This window comes from Rhinopithecus bieti, unplaced genomic scaffold, assembly GCF_001698545.2.
Source record: "Rhinopithecus bieti isolate Rb0 unplaced genomic scaffold, ASM169854v2 scaffold_13689, whole genome shotgun sequence".
Taxonomy (NCBI): Eukaryota; Metazoa; Chordata; class Mammalia; order Primates; family Cercopithecidae; genus Rhinopithecus; species Rhinopithecus bieti.
Window position 1 is genome coordinate 2,588,634 of NW_016808044.1, and position 21,194 is coordinate 2,609,827.

The 21,194-nt window shown below is 38.9% G+C and overlaps 1 protein-coding gene across 1 annotated transcript in view; it reads right to left on the reverse strand.

Annotated features, from left to right (window-relative positions):
• The window catches only part of KAT6A (lysine acetyltransferase 6A), a 122,046-nt gene that overhangs the window by 45,872 nt on the left and 54,980 nt on the right, over window positions 1-21,194 (reverse strand). Inside the window, 3 exon segments of the mRNA XM_017885315.1 lie at window positions 1,408-1,489; window positions 2,404-2,519; window positions 8,560-8,668. Coding sequence (XP_017740804.1) covers window positions 1,408-1,489; window positions 2,404-2,519; window positions 8,560-8,668 — 307 coding nt within the window.

Below are 21,194 nucleotides of genomic sequence, written 5' to 3' on the forward strand. Positions count from 1 at the left end.
TCTTGAAGGACTCTTAGAAGGCCCCTTGTTCAGACTTCATGTAAGTGGGAAAAGTGAGTATTTATTTTTTAATACTTATAAATTTAAGATTTTTCAAAAGGTAACAATCAGTAAGTGAATTCAGGCTGGGCGCAGTGGTTCACGCCTGTAATCCCAGCACTTTGGGAGGCCGAGGCGGACGGATCACTTGAGGCCAGGAGTTCAAGAACAGCCTGGCCAACATGGCAAAACCCCGTCTCTACTAAAAATGCAAAAATTAGCCGGGTGTGGTGGCACGCCTGTAATCCCAGCTACATGGGAGGTAGAGGCAGAGAAACGCTTTGAACCTGGTAGGTGGAGGCGGCAGTGAGCCAAGATTCTGGGCGACAGAGTGACACTCCATGGATGAGGGGGTGGAATAAGTGAATTCAAGTAAAAACCTAAAGTGTTAACATGGCTACAAAGTACGGTTAAGTCCTTTTCTATACACAGGGAAACTTTTTCCAAACAAATATTATGAAATATCCTACAGGCATTTTACTTAAGAAGCCTATAAATTATAAAATCGAAGTTAAAATGGAATTTGTGATAGACAAAAAGGGGTGACTGGCTGAAGTTTTTTTAAAAGAAATTATAAGCATATGAATATGGAAGTCCAACCATGAGGCAGCTGTGCCCAAACTAAATACCTCTTAATGAACAGGAATCAAAAGAGAGTAACATTAAGCTGCGCCCTTACAATTTGGACATTTATTTGTTCAGAATGTATTTCATCCATATATATATTATTCAACTATATATAAACTTATTTAATTTTTATATATATATAAAAATATATTATAACTTATTTATTATATATATATAAAATATATCTAACTTATAATTTATAGTATATATATAAAAATATAAACTTATTTAATTTATATATATTTACAAAATATATATAAACTTATTATTTATATTATATAACTTTTTATTCATAAAGTATTTCATTAAAAAGGGTTTTAAGTTCTGAATAAACCATATCTCTACAGTTCTAGGGCCCTCAAAAGTGCTAAGCAGTGATATAACCAACACGACCTAATACTACTTTATTTCCTCCTTTCAATAAAGAGATATTTCAAGATATATTTAAGGCAAGTATTTTATCTTCTAGCTAGAGACTAGCAAATATGTATAAATGAACCACTTCACCCTTCATGGATGCCTAGATATTGAAAGTAACAATAAATCCATTATCACATAAGAATGTTAAGATGCCTAATCAGAAAGACTATCCCCACCTTTTAAGGTGACAGTTCTCTTCCTACTTATACAACCTCAAAAAGAAAGATCCAATTATTCTTTCATTTAACAAAGTAGATAAAATGTGCTTTCACTAACATACTCCTTTATATTCCCAGTTTGATTTCAGAAAGTATTTCTCACCTTTTGGCATACGGGTGAGTGGTGGATCACAACACTCCATGTGAAAACCTCGGTCACACGAATCACAAAAGAGCATGTTATCCTATCAGAAAAAAGAAAGGACAGTTTCACTTAACCTTATGAAGCAGAAACATGTTAGGATCATGACTACATAAAACCTAGAAAGCTTCAGGGATCTTAAAAAAAAGAGATGAGCGCACGGTGGCTCATGCCTATAATCCCAGCACTCTGGGAGGTCGAGGCGGGTGGACCACGAGGTCAGGAGTTCAAGACTAGCCTGACCAACATGGTGAAACCCTGTCCCTACAAAAAATACAAAAATTAGCCAGAAGTGGTGGCACGTGCCCGTAATCCCAGCTACTCAGGAGGCTGAGGCAGGAGAACTGCTTGAACCAGAGAGGCAGAGGTTGCAGTGAGCCGAGATCGTGCCACTGCACTCCAGCCTGGACGGCAAAGTAAGACTCCATCTAAAAAAAGAAAAAAGAAAAAAAAGAAAAAAAAAGAGCAACCATAACATTAAAAGTTTCATTAATTTGCATTAACTATGTAAACAGAGTTAGCAAAAAGTTATGTTCCAGCCAATCTTTGACAAAGAGCTAAAGTTCCACTAATTTCAAATATCCAATAACCAGAAATAAGCTAACCCTTGTCTGCTTTAATAATGAGAAAAAGGGTGATTTGTAATTAATGTATCAACTGACCATCCTAAATGAATGCCTCTGTACTGCTCAAAGAAATTTGGGGAGTATTTCTTTAATGTGGCTTAGTCTCTCTGCAAATATATAATTAAGTGCTTTACAAATTACCTAGACATAATCCAAGTGTAAATTAGCAAGTATTCTAAACTAATGACATGTAGTTTAAAGAGGCTACTGGCTATTCTAAATGCTACTGGACCAAGTGTCTGAAAAATAACCAGTCATACTTAGATGAAAATGCTGGTCGTACATTCTACTACTAAATGAAACACCCATATTAGAAGGTAAAGATACTCACCGCATTTTTGCCTTGATCTCGACAGGAGCTGCACGTTTTACACTCAATGCACTGCCACCGTAAGGCCTTCACTCGAACCGTTAGTTCAGGGGAAAACTTTAAACAGGATGGATGGCCTAATATGAGGGAGAATGTTCATGCATGAAAACAATCAAGAAGCATTTTGCTATTGTACTAAAGAAATGATGTAGAAAAAGGCAATCATCTTAAATACAAAATACATATCAAATAAAGCAAGATGTTCCAGGAAGCCTGCCACACATTTCTCATCAGGACTTGGCACCACAATTCAGTTTTATTAATGTTAAAGATGAAGCTAGGACCCTCCACACAATTTGATTATTAAAAAAACTTGACAAACTCCAAACTTTTATTAAGCCTACATCAAAGCATTATGTTTGTACATATCCGGGATATGTGTGTGTATGTATCAACCGACCATCCTAAATGAATGCCTCTGTACTGCTCAAAGAAATTTGGGGAGTATTTCTTTAATGTGGCTTAGTCTCTCTGCAAATATATAATTAAGTGCTTTATAAATTACCTAGACATAATCCAAGTCTAAATTAGCAAGTATTCTAAACTAATGACATGTAGTTTAAAGAGGCTACTGGCTACTGACTATTCTAAATGCTACTGGACCAAGTGTCTGAAAAATGAGATATATATATATATGAGAATGAATACACGTATGTTCAGATGAGAAAAGTTCATATATGATTACTGAAATAACATACAAAAAGCTGTTTACATTGATAACATCCTAGAAAATTGAACTATATATATATCAAGAAGGATTTTATGTCTCAGTTTATACCCTTTTGTGCTGTCTTTTTTTTTTTTCTGAGATGGAGTCTCGCTCTGTCACCCAAGCTGGAATGCAGTGGCGCGATCTCAGCTCACTGCAAGCTCTGCCTCCCAGGTTCACGCCATTCTCCTGCCTCAGCCTCCCAAGTAGCTGGGACTACAGGCGCCCGCCACCACACCTGGCTAATTTTTTTGTATTTTTAATAGTGACGGGGTTTCACCGTGTTAGCCAGGATGCTCTTGATCTCCTGACCTCGTGATCCGCCCACCTCAGCCTCCCAAAGTGCTGGGATTACAGGCGTGAGCCACAGCGCCCGGCCTGTGCTGTCATTTTTTAAATGATAACGTGTTACTTTGTAATTTAAAAAACACAGTTAGTCCCCTTATCTGCAGTTTTGCTTTCTGAGGTTTTAGTTACCCACACTCAACTGCAGTATGAAAAATTAAATAAGCAACTCCTAAGTTTTAAGCTGGGCACTATAGCATAATGAGATCTGCTGTCCCAGCTGGGCTGCTATCACCCACACTGCATACACTACCCACTTGTTAGTCACTTAGTGGTCATCTGGGTTATCAGACTGTCGCTGGTGTCACCATGCTGGTGTTATTATCATGCTTGTGTTGGAGTAACCCTTATTTTACTTCATAATGGTCTCAAAGCACAGAACTAGTAATGCTGGCATGTTGTTATAATTGTTCTAGTTTGTTATCTATTATTCTTAACCTCTTACTGTGCCTAATTTATAAATTAAACTTTATCGCATGTATGTATGCACATGCACAGGGAAAAACACTGCACCATATACACAGAGTTCGGTTTTATCCAAGGTTTCAGGCATTCACTGCGGGTCTTGAAACCTCCAAGAATAAGGGGGATTCCTGCATATAATAAAAATCCTATCACTTAAAGTGAGTTATCTGCTCACAATTTAAGGCATGCAAGCTAAAACTAAAACCAAAAGCAGTATTTCTACTGTGCTCAGAATGAATAGCAAGAGAAAAAAAAAATGCTTCCTCTTTCAAGAGTTAGTTATCAGTCTGATTCTCAAAAATTAAAGGTAGTCAATTTCCCCTCAACTCTGAAAAGACTGTCCCTCTCCTCTAAAAGTTGGTTGTGCTTATTTTTCTTTGGTGAGAGAAAGGGCTTGTTAAATCATCTTCTCTTCTCTTTTCTATTCCTAAAGGATGTTCTCTTTTATGAGATAGCAAGTTTATTATCAAAATATCACTAACACTGAAGGAAAATCCAAAAAGGTGTGAAAATTTCACCCATAGTCCTATCATCCTAGAATAATGGCCATTTTTATGTTAGGCTTTCCTGTTTAAACTAGCTGAAAGCTCTGCATGACTGTAATTTTAGCATATTTACAGTTTTTGTTTTATTTTGTTTTAAATTTTATTTAAGTAAACTTTATATTCCTTAAACTGATCATATTCCACTGATTGAAACACTATAACCTGCATAACCATTTCCCTATTGTTAAATACTACTGAGACTACAGAACACTAAAATGAATTATTTCATGTTCACAGATCCTTTACTTCTTTTAATCCCTTAGAATGAATTCCTGAAAGTGGAATTGATGAGTCAAATGAATTAAACATTTTTATTGCTTGATATGCACTGCCAAAACATTTTCCAAAATCTATGATATACAGTGCCACCAGCAAAAGAACAAGTGTTTTAGCACAATTACATGAGCTCTAGGTCCGTTATCTTTCAATTGTGATTATTATAAATGCTATACAATGATACTTCACTGCTACTGTGGTATGTGTTCCTACTATTACTTGAGTAAAACACTTTTCATAGGCTCAACTACTAGTTTTCTTTCCTATAAATTGCCAGTTCACAGGCTCTGCTCTTTGGACTTTATGTTTAGAAATGTAAACATGTTCTTTATACTTACATAGCTTTTGGCCCTTTGCCATATTTAAAGCAGTTATTTTCCCCAAATTATTCTTGCTCTTTCTATTTTAGGTATGTTACTTGTTAATTTAGAAAATATCAATGTTCATATATCCAGCTATGCCCATGCTGTTCTTCTTTGGCTATTGTGACAGCCAGTTTTCAAGCTGCTCCCTAGGCATTCTTGCCTCCTGCTAGTCATACTCTCACAGTTCCCTCCCATAATGAACTGGGTTGATCTGCATAACCAAGAAGATATTGCTGAAATGACACAGAGTGACTCTAAGGCCAGGTTATAAAACACACTGCAGATTCCACCTCACTCTCTCTCAGATACCGATCAGGGGAGGCCAGCTGCCACATTGCAGACATGCATGCAGCCCTGTGAAGATGTCCACATGGCATGGAACTGAAGCTTCTTGTTGACAGACCCGCGGCAGCAGCAACTTGCCAGCCACGTAAATGAGCCATCATGGAAGCCTTCAGATGACTGCAGCACCAGTTAAAATCTTGGCAGCAATCTCATGAAAGTTACCAAGTCAAAAACTATCCAGATAAAGCAACTCCCGAATTCCTGACCCACAGAAACAGTATGAAGTAAAAAATGTTTTGTTGCTTTAAGCTGTTAAGATTTAGAGTAATTTATTTCTGCAGCAACAGATAACTAGTAGTTAACTGTTCTACAATTTCTTTAAAAGTTACCGCTACGGGGGCCGGGCGCGGTAGTTCACGCCTGTAATCCTAACACTTTGGGAGGTCAAGGCAGGAAGATTACGAGGTCAGGAGATCGAGACCATCCTGGCTAACACAGTGAAACCCCGTTTCTACTAAAAACACAAAAAATTAGCCGGGCGTGGTGTTGGGCACCTGTAATCCCAGCTACTCCGGAGGGTGAGGCAGGAGAATGGCATGAACCCGGGAGGCAGAACTTGCAGTGAGCCGAGATCGCACCACTGCACTCCAGCCTGGGTGAGACTCTGTTTCAAAAAAAAACACGTTACCGCTACAGTAGTAGTTTTCAAATTACACTCATCCTTAGCTTAGAGAGACAGAGACCACCTCAAATATAATGCTACTTAGAAGGTAGGGCTGCAAACACAACACTCCCTTCTCCTCCATTTCAATCCCACCCCACCTAGAACAACTCATTCTGTTTTATATATTTGGGTTTTAATTGGGGGATTTGAAAATCACTGCATTGTATGGCATGCCATTATATTTTTATCTAATCTTTTATGATTTATGGTTTATATTTAACTATGAAATCCATCCAGGGTTCATTTTGGTTTGTGATAGCATGCTGAATATGATTACCTAGCACTCAAGATCTAGTCTCACCTTCTACTATGCATAAAAACTGAAAAACTAAAACATCGTACTTCTTAGACTCCTTTGAAGCTAGGCTCTAAGTTCTGACAAGTGGATGTATTCTCCAGGGATATTTGAAAGGCAAAAACAAAGCAAAGATCATCCTCCTCCTAGTACTATTTTCTAATGAGAAGCAAAGTCATGGAAACAACTGTATCCACGCTTCTCCCTCGTGGATATCCAGAGCTACTGTAATGATGGCCAAACTTAGCACTTCAGCACCAACTACAGAGTGCAACTGTTGTGCAGTGGACTCCCTCCTGCTTCCACCTCTTCCACATAGAGGCAGACACAGTGACTCCTCAGATGGGTCAGTTCTGCAGTGCACCCAGAGTCAGTCCTTAAAGTCCAACCTCCAGCTTGCCTCTTCAGCCCTGACGATTTCACAAACACCTAATTCCAATATTTACCTTCCTTCCTCTTGAAGTATCTAGTGTGGTTTCTGTTTTCTGAGCTAAATCATGGTTGTTATCACTGTAAAACACTGAAAATTAAGCCAATGGTCAAAGATAATGCTGGTTTGCTAAGGCCTTCCTGTAAGGTCTTGTGAGTTTTTTTTGTTTGTTTTTTTTTGAGACAGAGTCTTGCTCTGTCGCCAGGCTGGAGTACAGTGATGCCATCTCAGTTCACTGCAACCTCTGACTACTGGGTTCAAGCAGTTCTCCTGCCTCAGCCTCCCGAGCAGCTGGGACTACAGGTGCGCACCACCACGCCTGGCTAATTTTTGTACTTTTAGTAGTGATGGTGTTTCACCATGTTGGCCAGGATGGTCTCGATCTCTTGACCTCGTGATCTGCCCACCTCAGCATCCCAAAGTGCTGGGATTACAGGCGTGAGCCACTGTGCCCAGCCAATCTTGTGAGTTCTTGAAATATAAAGCAAGAATATCTCTGGAACTGGCAAATTAGAAGATTCTGCAAAATCTTTCTTAGGGCCTAGAATTTCACATTGCTCGCTAGACTGTAGTATCAACACTATTTCCCAATGTGACATATGTAAGTTTCCATCAAGAAAAACAAATCTGTTATCATCCTGGTTCAATTCATCAAGCCTGAGGCATAAATCAAGAAAGACTAAGTAGCGATTATTAAAGAAACCAGCAATAACTTCAAACTGATTGCTGTGATTTAAGCAGATGTTAAATACTGAAATGTAAAGACCAACAGGAAAAAAATAACCCCACAGAAAGTGTTTTATATAAAAAAAAAAAAACTAAGACCTGATTTAAACTAACTGAATTACACATTTCAGCTACATATTCAAATCCCTCCCTAGTGCAGAAGCTCATCTCAATTACCTAAAACCATAATCAAATTAAAATACAGTCATGCACCACACAATAACGTTTCAATCAAATACAGCCCACATATGGCCGGGTGTGGTGGCTCACATCTGTAATCCCAGCACTTTGGGAGGCCAAGGCAGGCAGATCACCTGAGGTCAGGAGTTTGAGACCAACCCGGCCAATATGGTGAAACCTTGTCTCTACTGAAAATATAAAAATTAGCCGGGCGTGGTGGCAGGCGCCTGTAATCCCACCTACTTGGGAGGTTGGGGCAGGAAAAATTGCTTGAACTCAGGAGGCAGAGGTTGCAGTGAACAAGATCGCCCCACCGCACTCCAGCCTGGGTGACAGAGGAAGACTCTGTCTCAAAAACAAATAAACAAACAAAACCAGACCACATATGACTGTAGTCCCATAAGGTCATACTACTGTAATTTTACGGTACCTTTTCTATATTTAGATATGTTTAGATACACACATATTCGCCAGTGTTACAACTGCCTACAATAGTCAGTGCTGTAAAGCTTTGAGCCTTTGAGCAACAGACTACACCATATAACCCAGATGTGTAGTAGGCCATCCCTCTTGGTTTGTGTCAGAACACTCGATGATGTTCACATGATGATTAAAATACCTAAGGACATGTTTCTCAGAACGTATCCTCCATAATTAAAAGATGTATGACTGTATTAATTTCATAAGGATTAAGGACACAAACTCAAGTCAACATACTTCCTGCTTGCCTTCATAACACATTTTAGAAGAAAAACAGAAGGAAATCACATACCACTGTTGCCACAGTCGGCACAGGAGATGAGTTCCTCTGGCTTCTTTTCTCGGTTTTGTTCTTTTGTACCAAGACAGAAACTACAGATGGGGATTGGTTCAGCAACCGGCTGTGAAGAAAAACACAATTCATTCCAGTACTAATACTTTTATTTAGTATTACTATAAAGACATCAAAATTATAGTTTTAAACTCCTACCAGAGTAAGTTTAGGACAATTGTTATTACTCTCCTAAATTCCAACTAAGTAGGTGAGTTTTTACAAAGCCTGCTCTGGCTGGGCCTTTACAACTGGTCCTTGTGATGACCATTCAGAAACTTTTTACTCCAAAAAATCCTATCCCAGTCAGGTTCATCACTTAGAACCTAAAGGATACAGTGTGGATTTTAAAAGCAAACCCTTAAGACTGAAAAATTCAACTGGAATAAGTTCAAGACACAGTGTAAGCCTCGAAAAAGCATGTGATCTAGTAGAAGAGCAGTATGATATATACAAGTAAACACAGACACAGTGACTCCTTGGCAGAAGACATTAAGTGCTATAAGAGAGAAACAGTAAGTGTTTTCTAGCAGTATGAAAGAGAAATTCCAACAGTGATGTGGAGGAAGGGAAAGGTTGAAAGGGGGAAACAACATGTATTAAGCACCAGTACTATGTTACGGGATCTTTAGAAACTTGTCCAAGGACAATAGCTAACAAGTGTTAAGAGTGGTTTGTTTAATCTATGTTCCTCCTAAGAGTGATGGAGAGAAGGCAATAGAGGTAGTATAAACAGAACAGACTCAGGTGTGCAGTCTGGTAAGGCCAATGCTTAAAGCATATAGTTTCTGCCATAAGGGAGAGGAAAAAAATAAAAGAAGCTAGATAAGTTCGTGAAGACTGCCACCGAAGGTAAAGAAGTTGGATTCTCAAACTCATTAAAATGTATACATTAAATATTTGCATTTTTTATATATCGATTATACCTAAATACAGCTTTAAAACAAAAAAAAATTTTTTTTAATTGGATTTGATCCTATAGGCAAGTTTACAGAACCAAGAGATAATCACTTAGAGAAAAATAAGTATTGTAGCAATATCAAAGACGAATAGGGAAAACTCCAAAGATAGGTAAAACATTTAAACAGCGGTTACAATGATCTGGTGAAGACAAGATGAGAACTTGAACCAAAGCTAAGGAAATGAAATAGAGAAACAGCAATGGCCTTAAAACAAGTTGTGAGAGTAGCAGAAAAAGAAAGTGAGTTAAATATGACTAAGCGGACTGAAAAGATGGTGACGCTATCAACTGTGGACAGCAAGTTATTTTAAAGCAGAAAGTTTGGAGGAAAGCAATTTGGAGGAAACTGATGAGTTCCATTTTAAATGTGTTTAGTTGGAGGTACCCTCAGTCACCTCTCAACTGTTTATGCTAGGCACTGTGCAGGATGGCAATGGAAAGCCCTCAAGATGCATGCATGCATGCATTCATTCGTTCGTTCATTCATTCATTCATTCATTTGCTTGCTTCCCCAAGGACAAAGTATCGAGATGCTTTTAGTCTACTGGGGAGAACAGAGAAAGTACAATAAAATGTTTGCAGGTACTATGATAGAACTATAGTAATGGAAAACAGAGGAGGAAAGTGGGGAAGGAGGTACTTTCACAGAAGTACCCTTTGACTTCAGTTTTTCCAGAAGTATTTAACAGGCAGCCCCACCAGGTTCAAAAGGTGTACAAAAGGTAGAAAATACAGAATCAAGTTTGGGAGTGGAATGTGAGCTTAGTTTGGGGCTTACTGAGCTTAAAAATGCTTATGTAGCCGGGCACAGTGGCTCACACCTGTAATCCCAGCACTTTGGGAGGCCAAGGCGAGCAGACCACCTGAAGTCAGGAGTTCAAGACCAGTTGGCCAACATGGTGAAACTATCTCTACTAAAAATACAAAAATTAGTCGGGTATGGTGATGTGCGCCTGTAATCCCAGCTACTTGGGAGGCTGAGGCAGAAGAATTGCTTAAACCTGGGAGGTGGAGGTTGTAGTGAGCTGAGATCGCACCACTGCACTCCAGTCTGGGTGACAAGAGCAAAACTCCATTTTGGAAAAATATAAACTAAACTAAACTAAACTAGAAAATAAAATAAAATAAAATAAAACAAAACAAAATAAAATATGTTAACATTCATGTAGCAATACTCACTGACAATATAATACAGGGAGATCTGAACTTTAAGACAGAGACTGGTCTGGATTTAAAAATCTAGAAGTCATATACATACAAAATGGCATTAGAGTCATCAGAATTGATGAGTTTTCTCATGGAGAAAGGTATGAAGAAGAGAGCTAAGGTGAGAACACCAATAATTAAGTGGCTGGCAGAGAATAAGCCAGAAAAGCAAACAGATTAATGAGAGAGTTGGGTGGAACACCAATATCAAAACATCCAACACAAACAAGCTAACAGTAGTGCTCAGCCAAGAGACTGAGAGATGAGCGGCTAATTGTCTTAGTAACTATGGCTTAATCATAATTAAGACTACCACATCCTTTCCTCAAAAAGGAATATGAAAAAAGAACTGGGGAAGTAGGTCAGGAAAGACTTTATTCAGCAGTAAAATTTGGGGGGGGGGGACTCTAAAGAAGGCCTAAGAAGTCATGAGATTTAAGCTTTATTCTGTAGTCTCTAAGGTAAAACTGGGAGATTTTAGGCAGAGGAACAGTACAGCCAAGATTTAAATTTTAGAAAAGTCATTCTATAAGCAGTTAAAAATTGATTGCAAGGGATGTGATCTATAATCCAGGCCATGAGCAAAGAAGGACTGTATTAAGGTGCTGAGCAAAGAAATGCAGAAAAGAAGATAAAAGATATTAAAAGATAAAATTGTCAGGACTTGATGGCTAATTGCTTTGGGGAGGGAAGCATAGTAAGGAAGACAAGAGACTGGGAAGACAGCACTAAGAAAATGAAAAGGCAAGCCACAGAATGTAAGACATGAAAAACAAATTTAACCAACAAATGGCCCATATCCAGTATAGATAAAGAACTTTTACACTGCAGTAAGGAAGAGGTGGACAGTTCAACACAGATGGCAAAAACTTCCACAGGTACTTTCCCACAGAAAATACATGAATAACACATGAAAGGCCGACAAACATAAGGAAAGATGTTCAACCTCATTAGTCATCAAGAAAATAGACTTTCGAGAATGGCTAATATTATGAAGACTGGTAATACTGAGGGTTGATTAAAAAGTGGAACTACAGCCAGGTGCGGTGGCTCACATCAGTAATCCCAGTGCTTTGGCAGGCCAAGGCGGGCAGATAACAAGGTCAAGAGTTCAAGACCAGCCTGGCCAACGTGGCGAAACCCAGTCTCTACTGAAAACACACAAAAAATTAGCTGGGCGTGGTGGTAGGCATCTGTAATCCCAGCTAGTTGGGACGCTGAGGCAGAAGAATCATTTGAACCCGGGAGGCAGAGGTTGCAGTGAGTCAAAATTGTGCCACTGCACTCCAGACTGGGCGCCAGGACGAGATTCTGTCTCAAAAAAAAAAAAAAAAAAAAAAAAAGTGGAACAGCAACATACACTGCTGACAGGAATATAAATATAAATTAACAAGACTAATTTGAAAATGTTGACATTATCTACTAAAATTGAACATGTGCATACTACATGATCCAGCACTTCCACTCCTAGCTGTACACACAACTGAAGTACATATTCATAAAACATACACCAAAATGTTCAGAGTAGCATTATCATAATATTTTATTCAAACAAAAATTACCCAAATAATTAAGTGGCTAACCAGATAAACTGTGCTGTGTTCATACAGTAGAATGTTAAACAGTAATAAAAATAAACAAATGCTGCCAACAACATGAATATCATAAACCACACTGAAAGAACAGATAAAAGAATACATCTTGTACAATTTTTTAATGTAATGTTCAAATATAGTTCTACATTGTTATGTCAGGAAAGTGGTTACCTTTGAAAAGGAAGGAAGCAGTAGTGAATTGTAAACAGATTTCTAAGGTGCTGGTAATGTTCTCTTTCAAGACCTGGATGGTGGTTTCATAGATGCTAATTATGTGTAATTAAGGTGTACACTTAAAATCTGTGCATTTTCTGTATATATATTTTAATTAGAGAGTTAAATTTAAATTAATAAAAAAATATTGTCTAGGACCATGGTACCTTGGAATATTCTTCAAGAAATATCAATAGTGATTTGGATATTAAAGTTTGGAACTTAGAAAACAGGCTAAAGATAGACTGAAAAGATATCAACATGCAGGTGATAACTGACAGTACTCAGTAAGAACGTGGAGTGGGTAGAAAAGGGTAGAAAGTAAGGAGAGGGGAGTATAGAAATGGGATAAAGTCTGAGAGAAGCATACCAACATTCACGAACACCTGAGAAAAAAAAGGAGACCACAAAGGACCAATCTAAGAGAAAACAGAAGCAAAAGAAGCAATGACACAAGAATTTCAACAAGTAGAGAGTAATCAATAATCAATTTTGGAAAGATAAAGTATCTACTGGAACCTGGGCAACAAGCAAAACCCCATCTCTTCAAAAAATATAATTAGCCAGGTACGGTGGTAAGCACCTGTAGTCCTAGCTACTTGAGAGGGTGAGGTAGGAGGATCGCTTGAGCCCAGAAAGTCAAGGCTGCAGTGAGCCATGATCATGCCACTGCACTCCAGCCCGGCAACACAGCGAGACTCTTGTCAAAAAAAAAAAAAGATATCTACTAGATTCTGCAACCGAGAAATAGTTGAAGGCATCATTGTGAGAGAGCCCTTTTCAGTGACAGAATAAGAATTAAGTCACAGGACAAAAAAACTGCCATGAAGGGACAGATAAAAGGTAGCTAAAAAGAAACTGCAATAGGTTTTAGTGTATTCCAGGTGTTCAAGATGGGAAAGCCTAAACCTATTTAAATGTAGAACAGAAGACAAATGTAGTAAGAGATTGGACCTATTAGATTACTGTTCTGATTTTAAAAAGAAGATGAATTGTAAAGCATAGGTAAAGATACTGGCTTTAATAGAGATACATTGTTTGTAGGAGGGATGGGGGATGCCCATTTCTGACAGCCTCCATTATTTCTGGAAAATGGGAAATAAAATCACCTGGTAAATGTGGGGCAGAGACTGGCTAGAAAGAACATGAAAAAGTAGTAATTGACCAAGAAAACTGAGAGGAAAGATTGAGTGGGTTCAAAAACACAGATAACAAAAACGCCCCCTATCAAAACAGAAAGCAGACACACATCCTTCAGTCAAGATAGAATCAGAGACGTATGCATTAAGAAAGAGAATAAACTGAAAATACATGAGAAAAAAGTTGAGGAAGCCCCTGCAAAATGGCCTCCATATTTCCACTAAAACAAAAGGCAACATTACTTGCTATAAGAAAAGTTGATGGTTTGGGCACTTACAGGGAGCTGAAAAGGTCTCAAAGTCTCTGTGTGGAAGGGGGAAGCAACTGGTGACAGAAAATAAAACTGTCCATCAGCTCTAAACATGAAGCTACGATTTGAAAGAATTCATTTATACTGGATCCCATCAAAATGGTTATACAACTTTTTAAACACTTCTGAAGCCTGGGACTGACAAAAACAGAGAGCTAGAGAGGGATAAGCCACAGGGTAAGCGGCCCTCGAGTGCAAATGCAGACGTTTCTCAAATGGCAGATCACAAAGTAGACGCTGACTATCATAAGAAGAAGGGAGCTGACAAGCTGGAAGTGTAATGAGTTAAAGTACTGTAAGAATCAGGATAAAACTACAAAGGTTCAATAGGAGGTGAAAGAATTGGAAAAGGAGGATTGAAGATTATATCAGCAGAGAAGCTTTCACGTTTGTGATTTCTTTTATTCATTTTTTGTTTCATTTGTTTGTCTGTTTGTTTTGTGGACAGGGTCTGTTTTGTGGAACACAGGCCCATGCTGGAGTGCAGTGGCTATTCAGAGGCACGATCATGACTCAATGCAGACGTGAACTCCTGGACTCAAGCAATCCTCCTGCCTCCAGCTGCCTGAGTAGCTGGGACGTAGGCAAGCTAGAGTTTGCAGCTTCAATCTTAAGTATAAGGTTCTGGCTAATGAAGGAAACCCCAAATGGCAAACGTGCATGAAATCTTTTTTTTTTTTTTTTTTTTGAGACGGAGTCTTGCTCTGTCGCCCAGGCTGGAGTGCAGTGGCGCGGTCTCAGCTCACTGTAAGCTCCGCCTCCCGGGTTCACGCCATTCTCCTGCCTCAGCCTCCTGAGTAGCTGGGACTACAGGCGCCCGCCACCACGCCCAGCTAATTTTTTGTATTTTTAGTAGAGACGGGGTTTCACTGTGTTAGCCAGGATGGTCTCGACCTCCTGATCTCGTGATCCACCCGTCTCGGCCTCCCAAAGTGCGGGGATTACAGGCTTGAGCCACCACGCCTGGCCGCATGAATTCTTTAATAATAAGCACTCCTAGACACTGAGGGCACAGTGGTAATGAGGCAGACACAGCCCATGTCTCATGGAGCTTGCATTCTGGGTCAGTACTGAAGAAAGCAAGAATGAACATAATGGAATCTGGAAGTCAAGAAGCTGGGAAGGCATGATTTTAGAAGAATCACATACATGTCTTTATCAGTGAAAACGATGACAGTTCCCAAGATAAGAAAGTTTTGCAAAGACAGTTAAAGAAAAGAATATTGGTAAATAACAGTCTCTGCCTCTAAAGCCAAGATAATGGTATTAACAGACGGAAAGAACTTCATATCAGAAAAATTTGTCCATAGGGAGCAACGATCATCCTTAGAGGCAGTGAAGATCAAAGAATGTGTCAACTCTTCTTACTGGGCCTCTCTCCACTACACCATCCTTTATAAAACAGGGGTGAGAGTATGGAAAAGTCGTTCTGCTTGAGGGATATGTACACAATTCAATGTAGCGACCTATGAACGGTGGGTCACAGTACCACGTTCACATATATAAAGCACATTATATCATTTCAGTAGTCTGGATTTAAAAAGGAACAAAGTTGGGTTTAGAGCAATCACTGAAGAAAAGCCTACTTTAGGACAGGGACTAGAGGGAAGACTGAGAACAGTATCACAACTCAAACTAAATTACCAAAATTAACATATTTAAGTATAGCAAAGTACCTGGCCAATCTGCTATACTTCTCAGGGACAGATTAGATCATTTTATTACTACTTAACAGAGCAAACATAAAAGGGGGAAAAAAGGAGAAAGTCTGGAGGACAATAATTTGTTTTCTTGAAACAGTCTTAGAAAGTTAAGACTATGGAGTAATCTGTGTCTTCAAACATGTGTCTTTATCATCCAGAACAAGACAGTAAAGTTTCTAACTGCACAAAAAAAAAAAAAAAAAAAAAAAAGGTATTCAAAATCATAACTAAGAAACCCCTAGCAAAATTGTACCCCTATGTTCCTGTATGTTCCCTGTAATATCACTACTGTTAATACTTCTTTTACATATGACCAGTTTCACATTACTAGACGTTGTCTACCCCAAACCAAATTAGCTTCAGCCATTCAAACCTACTCATGAAAATGAAGGGTGGAGGTGCAGTGATTCAGACAAACTGGCTGTGTTGTTACTTAAAGCTGGGTAGACAGTTTAACCAAATTATTCTAGCACTTATCAAATAATCCCAGTCTTAGACCTTGCTTACTCATGACACAAAACAATTTGCTGATTAGTCCCAATAATGACAACTTAAGTTTACACAATATTGATATTTACAGTGTGAAAATAAAGCTGAAAAGCAATTTGTTAAGCCAAATAAAGGCGTTATTCCAAACAGAGCCAAGCTGTATAAAAACAGCTTTCAGTCACACATGGCATGCTCCCCATTGAAGATGCATATTCTTTGGCCAAGCATAAAAATAATGAACTTTCCAGCTGCCAAACCAAAGTGAATCCACAGAGAAATACTATTACTGACAACGATCATGACATTTTTAACTAAGTGATAATTTCAGTTTGTTTTTTAAGTGCAATTTGGGAAAGAGTAACAGTACCGTGGGGGTTTAATCATTTCAGCTGATGAGCTACAGCAACAAATGGTTTAAATGAATCATCTAGGTTAAGACACAGTCTATCAGTTTTCTTTAATTTGTTGGTCAAATAGTACTGCTAATCAGTACACCATGATTCGTTTTACAGTATGCCAAACTATACTATTAAAAGCATTTAAAACTTGTAACTCCAGATCACTCTCATTCCCAAACTATTAATGAGCATGAAACCCAGTAAGGTAGGGCTAAAACTATATTGGGTTCACCATAAGATTTGAATCTGAAATGCACTAAGGTGGTTATAGGAAAAAGAGAAGAGATAGTCATAGTATTTTCCAAGTAAAAGTCTACAAGCTGATTTCAATTGCTCTGTATCACAAAGACAAAAACTACTGATAATCAGTGAATACAATTTTTAAAAATCTGTGCAGAGACAGAAAATATGCCATATGTTTCTCTCAGACCTATCCAAGCTTCTTGTACTTTATTGTTCCCATGATCTATATAAAGTAAACCTGTTCCTACAACTAATAAAAGAAAAAAGGTTGTAGCAAATGACTTTACACACCATTAACCACAGCAGCCACAGTGAATCTGTTAAAAGGTAAATCAAAGCATGTCATTCAGCTGCCCCAAACTCTCCAGTCCAATTGCTTCCATCTCAGATTAAATGCCGCATGAACTACAAGGTCCCGTGTGATCCATACTCCCGTTTTCTCCCTCAGTTGCCTCCCTGACCTCATCTTCTATTGCTCTCTCCCTCTACACTCCACTCCAGCTTCCTTGCTTAGGTTTTCAAGGCAGCAGTTACAGGCACAGGGCCTTTGCATCTGCTTTCCTTCTATATCTAGAATGTTCGTCCCTAGATCTTTCAGATCTCTACTCAGGAAGTCACCTTCTCAGTAAGGCTTTTTTTGAACACCCCATATAGCATTTAAAAGCAACCCATTGCCGGGCGCGGTGGCTCAAGCCTGTAATCCCAGCACTTTGGGAGGCCGAGGCGGGCGGATCACAAGGTCAGGAGATCGAGACCACCCTGGCTAACATGGTGAAACCCCGTCTCTACTAAAAAATACATAAAACTAGCCGGGCGAGGTGGCGGGCGCCTGTAGTCCCAGCTACTCGGGAGGCTGAGGCAGGAGAATGGCGTGAACCCGGGAGGCGGAGCTTGCAGTGAGCTGAGATCTGGCCAGTGCACTCCAGCTTGGGTGACAGAGCAAGACTCTGTCTCAAAAAAAATAAATAAATAAAAAATAAAAAAAATAAAAAAAATAAAAGCAACCCACCAACCCCAATAATTTACAAGTTCCTTCCCTGCTTTGTCTTTTTCCCCTTAACCCTTTTCACTAATTAACATGTGTGTATGTATATCTTATTCTTAACTAAATGAAACTTCTATGAAGGCTCTGAATTTCATCTGTTTTTTAGGACCGTATTCCTACTAATAAATACAATGCCTAAGCTGGGCGCGGTGGCTCGTGCCTGTAATCTCAGCACTTTGGGAGGCTGAGGCAGGTGGATCCCGAGGTCAGGAGTTCGAGAGCAGCCTGGCCAACATGCTGAAATCCCGTCTCTACTAAAAATACAAAAATTAGCTGGGCATGGTGGCGGGCGCCTGTAATCCCAGCTATTCAGGAGGCTGAGGCAGGAGAATCGCTTGGACCCAGGAGGAGGAGGTTGCAGTGAGCCAAGATCGTGCCACTGCACTCTAGCCTGGGCAACAAGAGCGAGACTCCATCTCAAAAAATAAAATAAAATGAAAACAAAAACAATGCCCAGTATATAGCAGTCACTCAAAAAGTATTGCTGAATAATTAATTGAATTACCTTGTAGAACTAGATAAAATAAGAGTACCTTACATAGAAAGAACAATGAGTTGGTATGAACCTGATAAAAAGCCATGTGCACTGCAGTAATAATCACAGCAGTACAGAAAAGGTCTACTGGTTACAAAGCAATCTCACAAAGTGATTTCATGGCCATAACTAAGTAAGATTTCTGCCACAGCAACTCAAAAGCAGAGGGAGACTTGTGGCAGAGGGTACCAAGATTGTGTACCTTGTGTCATCGGTTGCCCTACATCTTCTTAAGCACCATGTTGAGATCGCTATAATAATCACCAGATGGCAGTATTGAGGCAAATACAGGGTGGATGATTCTGTAACAAGCAGGCATTCTGACTTCAACTTTTGGAAATAACTTTTAAAACAGGAATAGTAAAATTTTGCCCAATGTTCTCTGTTAAAGTTTATACCATGAAAGAATTTTTAATCATAACCATTTAGAGTATCTTAAATAATGACATTTTCTAGATATACAGATATATCTGAGATATTCGCAACTTAAAGTCCAATTTTCATTTCTTTTCTTTTTTTTTGAGACAGAGTTTTGCTATTCTTGCCCAGGTTGGAGTGCAGTGAGGCGATCTCGGCTCACTGCAACCTCTGCCTCCTGGGTTCAAGCGATTCTCCTGCCTCAGCCTCTCAAGTAGCTGGGATTACAAGCATGCGCCACCACACCCACCTAATTTTGTATCTTTAGTTGAGATGGGGTTTCACTATGTTGGTCAGGTTGGTCTCGAACTCTTAACCGCAGGTGATCCACCCACCTTGGCTTCGCAGAGTGCTGGGATTACAGGGGTGAGCCACCACGCCCGGTTCCAATTTTCATTTCTTTCCCCCAATACCGTCTTTAATTTTTTTAAAGGCCGTAAACCTGTAATTATCTATATTTTCTAGTATCTTCTGAGCAACTCAAATCTAACTTTGTCTCTGTTCTTAAACACTGACAAAAAGAACAGTCAAGAACCTGTTTTATTATATGTAATTAGTTCTAGTTCTTTTAAGACTGAACTGAATGATAAATTCTGTAATTTGTCACCGCTGAAATTTTCTTTTTTCTTTCTTTCTTTCTTTTTTTTTTTTTTTTTTTTTTTGAGGCGGAGTCTCGCTCTGTCGCCCAGGCTGGAGTGCAGTGGCCAGATTGACAGCTCACTGCAAGCTCCGCCTCCCGGGTTTACGCCATTCTCCTGCCTCAGCCTCCCGAGTAGCTGGGACTACAGGCGCCCGCCACCTCGCCCGGCTAGTTTTTTGTATTTTTTTAGTGGAGACGGGGTTTCACCATGTTAGCCAGGATGGTCTCGATCTCCTGACCTCGTGATCCGCCCGCCTCGGCCTCCCAAAATGCTGGGATTACAGGCTTGAGCCACCGCACCCGGCCACCACTGAAATTTTCATGGGAAAAAACTGCACTTGTAAACTCAAACTCCTGACTTTGGAAACCTCTAAGAGATCACTTCATAAGCAATCAGGCAATACAGGTATGCGGTTTCTAAAAGCTACAAAATTTCTCAAGTTTTACAGCCACTGGAAATTATTGAGACACACTGGCACAGCCAATTAAAAGAGTATGGCAGAAGTACATATATAATTCATGTAATACTCGTAACACTCAAACATGCACTAAGCAACAAAAAAGAATAATGAGCACATCCTTCCACAGACTTAAACACAAAACATCTATAAAATATCTATGGTTTCAATGTCCCCTCCAAGTCCAGTGTTAAGAGGTGGGTGGGGGCTTTCGGAAGATAACTGGGCCATGAGGGCTCCGCCCTCATCACCAGATTAATGCTGTTATCAGGGGAGTGGGCTAGTTATCGTTGGAATTTGGCCCCCTTTTCCTGTCTCATATGCTCGCTTCTATCTTCTGCCCTTATGCCATGTTATGGCACTGCAAGAAGGCCCTCACAGAGAGATGTGGCCCCTTGATTTTGGACTTCTCAGTCTCCAAAACTATGAACCAAATAAACATCTTTACTTTATAAATTACCCAGTATGTGGCGTTCTGTTACAGTAGCAGAAAACAGACTAAAACATACACAAAACTTATGTTCAACTATAATTATTGCAACTCATTTCTTTAAAATCTAGTAGTGTACCACAAAAGGACACATATTATATGATTCCATTTATATGAGGTACCTAGAATAGGCAAATTCATAGAGACAGAAAATAAAACAGGTTATCAAAGGCCACAAGTGGAGAATGGGAAGTTATTGTTTAATGGATATAGAGTCTATTTGAGATGATAGAAAAGTTCTGAATGAATGGGAAAGAAATGGATGGTGGTAACGGTATCACGACAGTGTGAACGTACTTAATGCCACTGAATCATACACTTAAAAAATAGTTAAAATGGTAAATTTTTATATAAATTTTACCATAATAAAACATGAACAAAACCAATTAGTATAAATGTTTCATATTTTCACAAATCAGATGATTTAAGTAATAGGTCAAAACTCATGCAATGAAAAGCAACTACTATAATTTGTTCTCATCTTGAAACCTGTATTTTTAACCATTCCTGTAGAATCCTAGGAATATGTTAAATCTTGTATGCAGTAAACAGAATTAGAAATATAATTGTATATAATTGTGGCCCATCAAAAATGAAAAAAAAAGTTACTAATAACAATTATATTTGGCTACTGAATTTAAATGTTAGCCATTTTATTTTCACTGTACCTACATGCAAGTTAGTTATCTTTTAATCCAATTGCATAAAAACAACTCACCTTTATGTCTTTTTTTTTTTTTTTTTTTTTTTTTT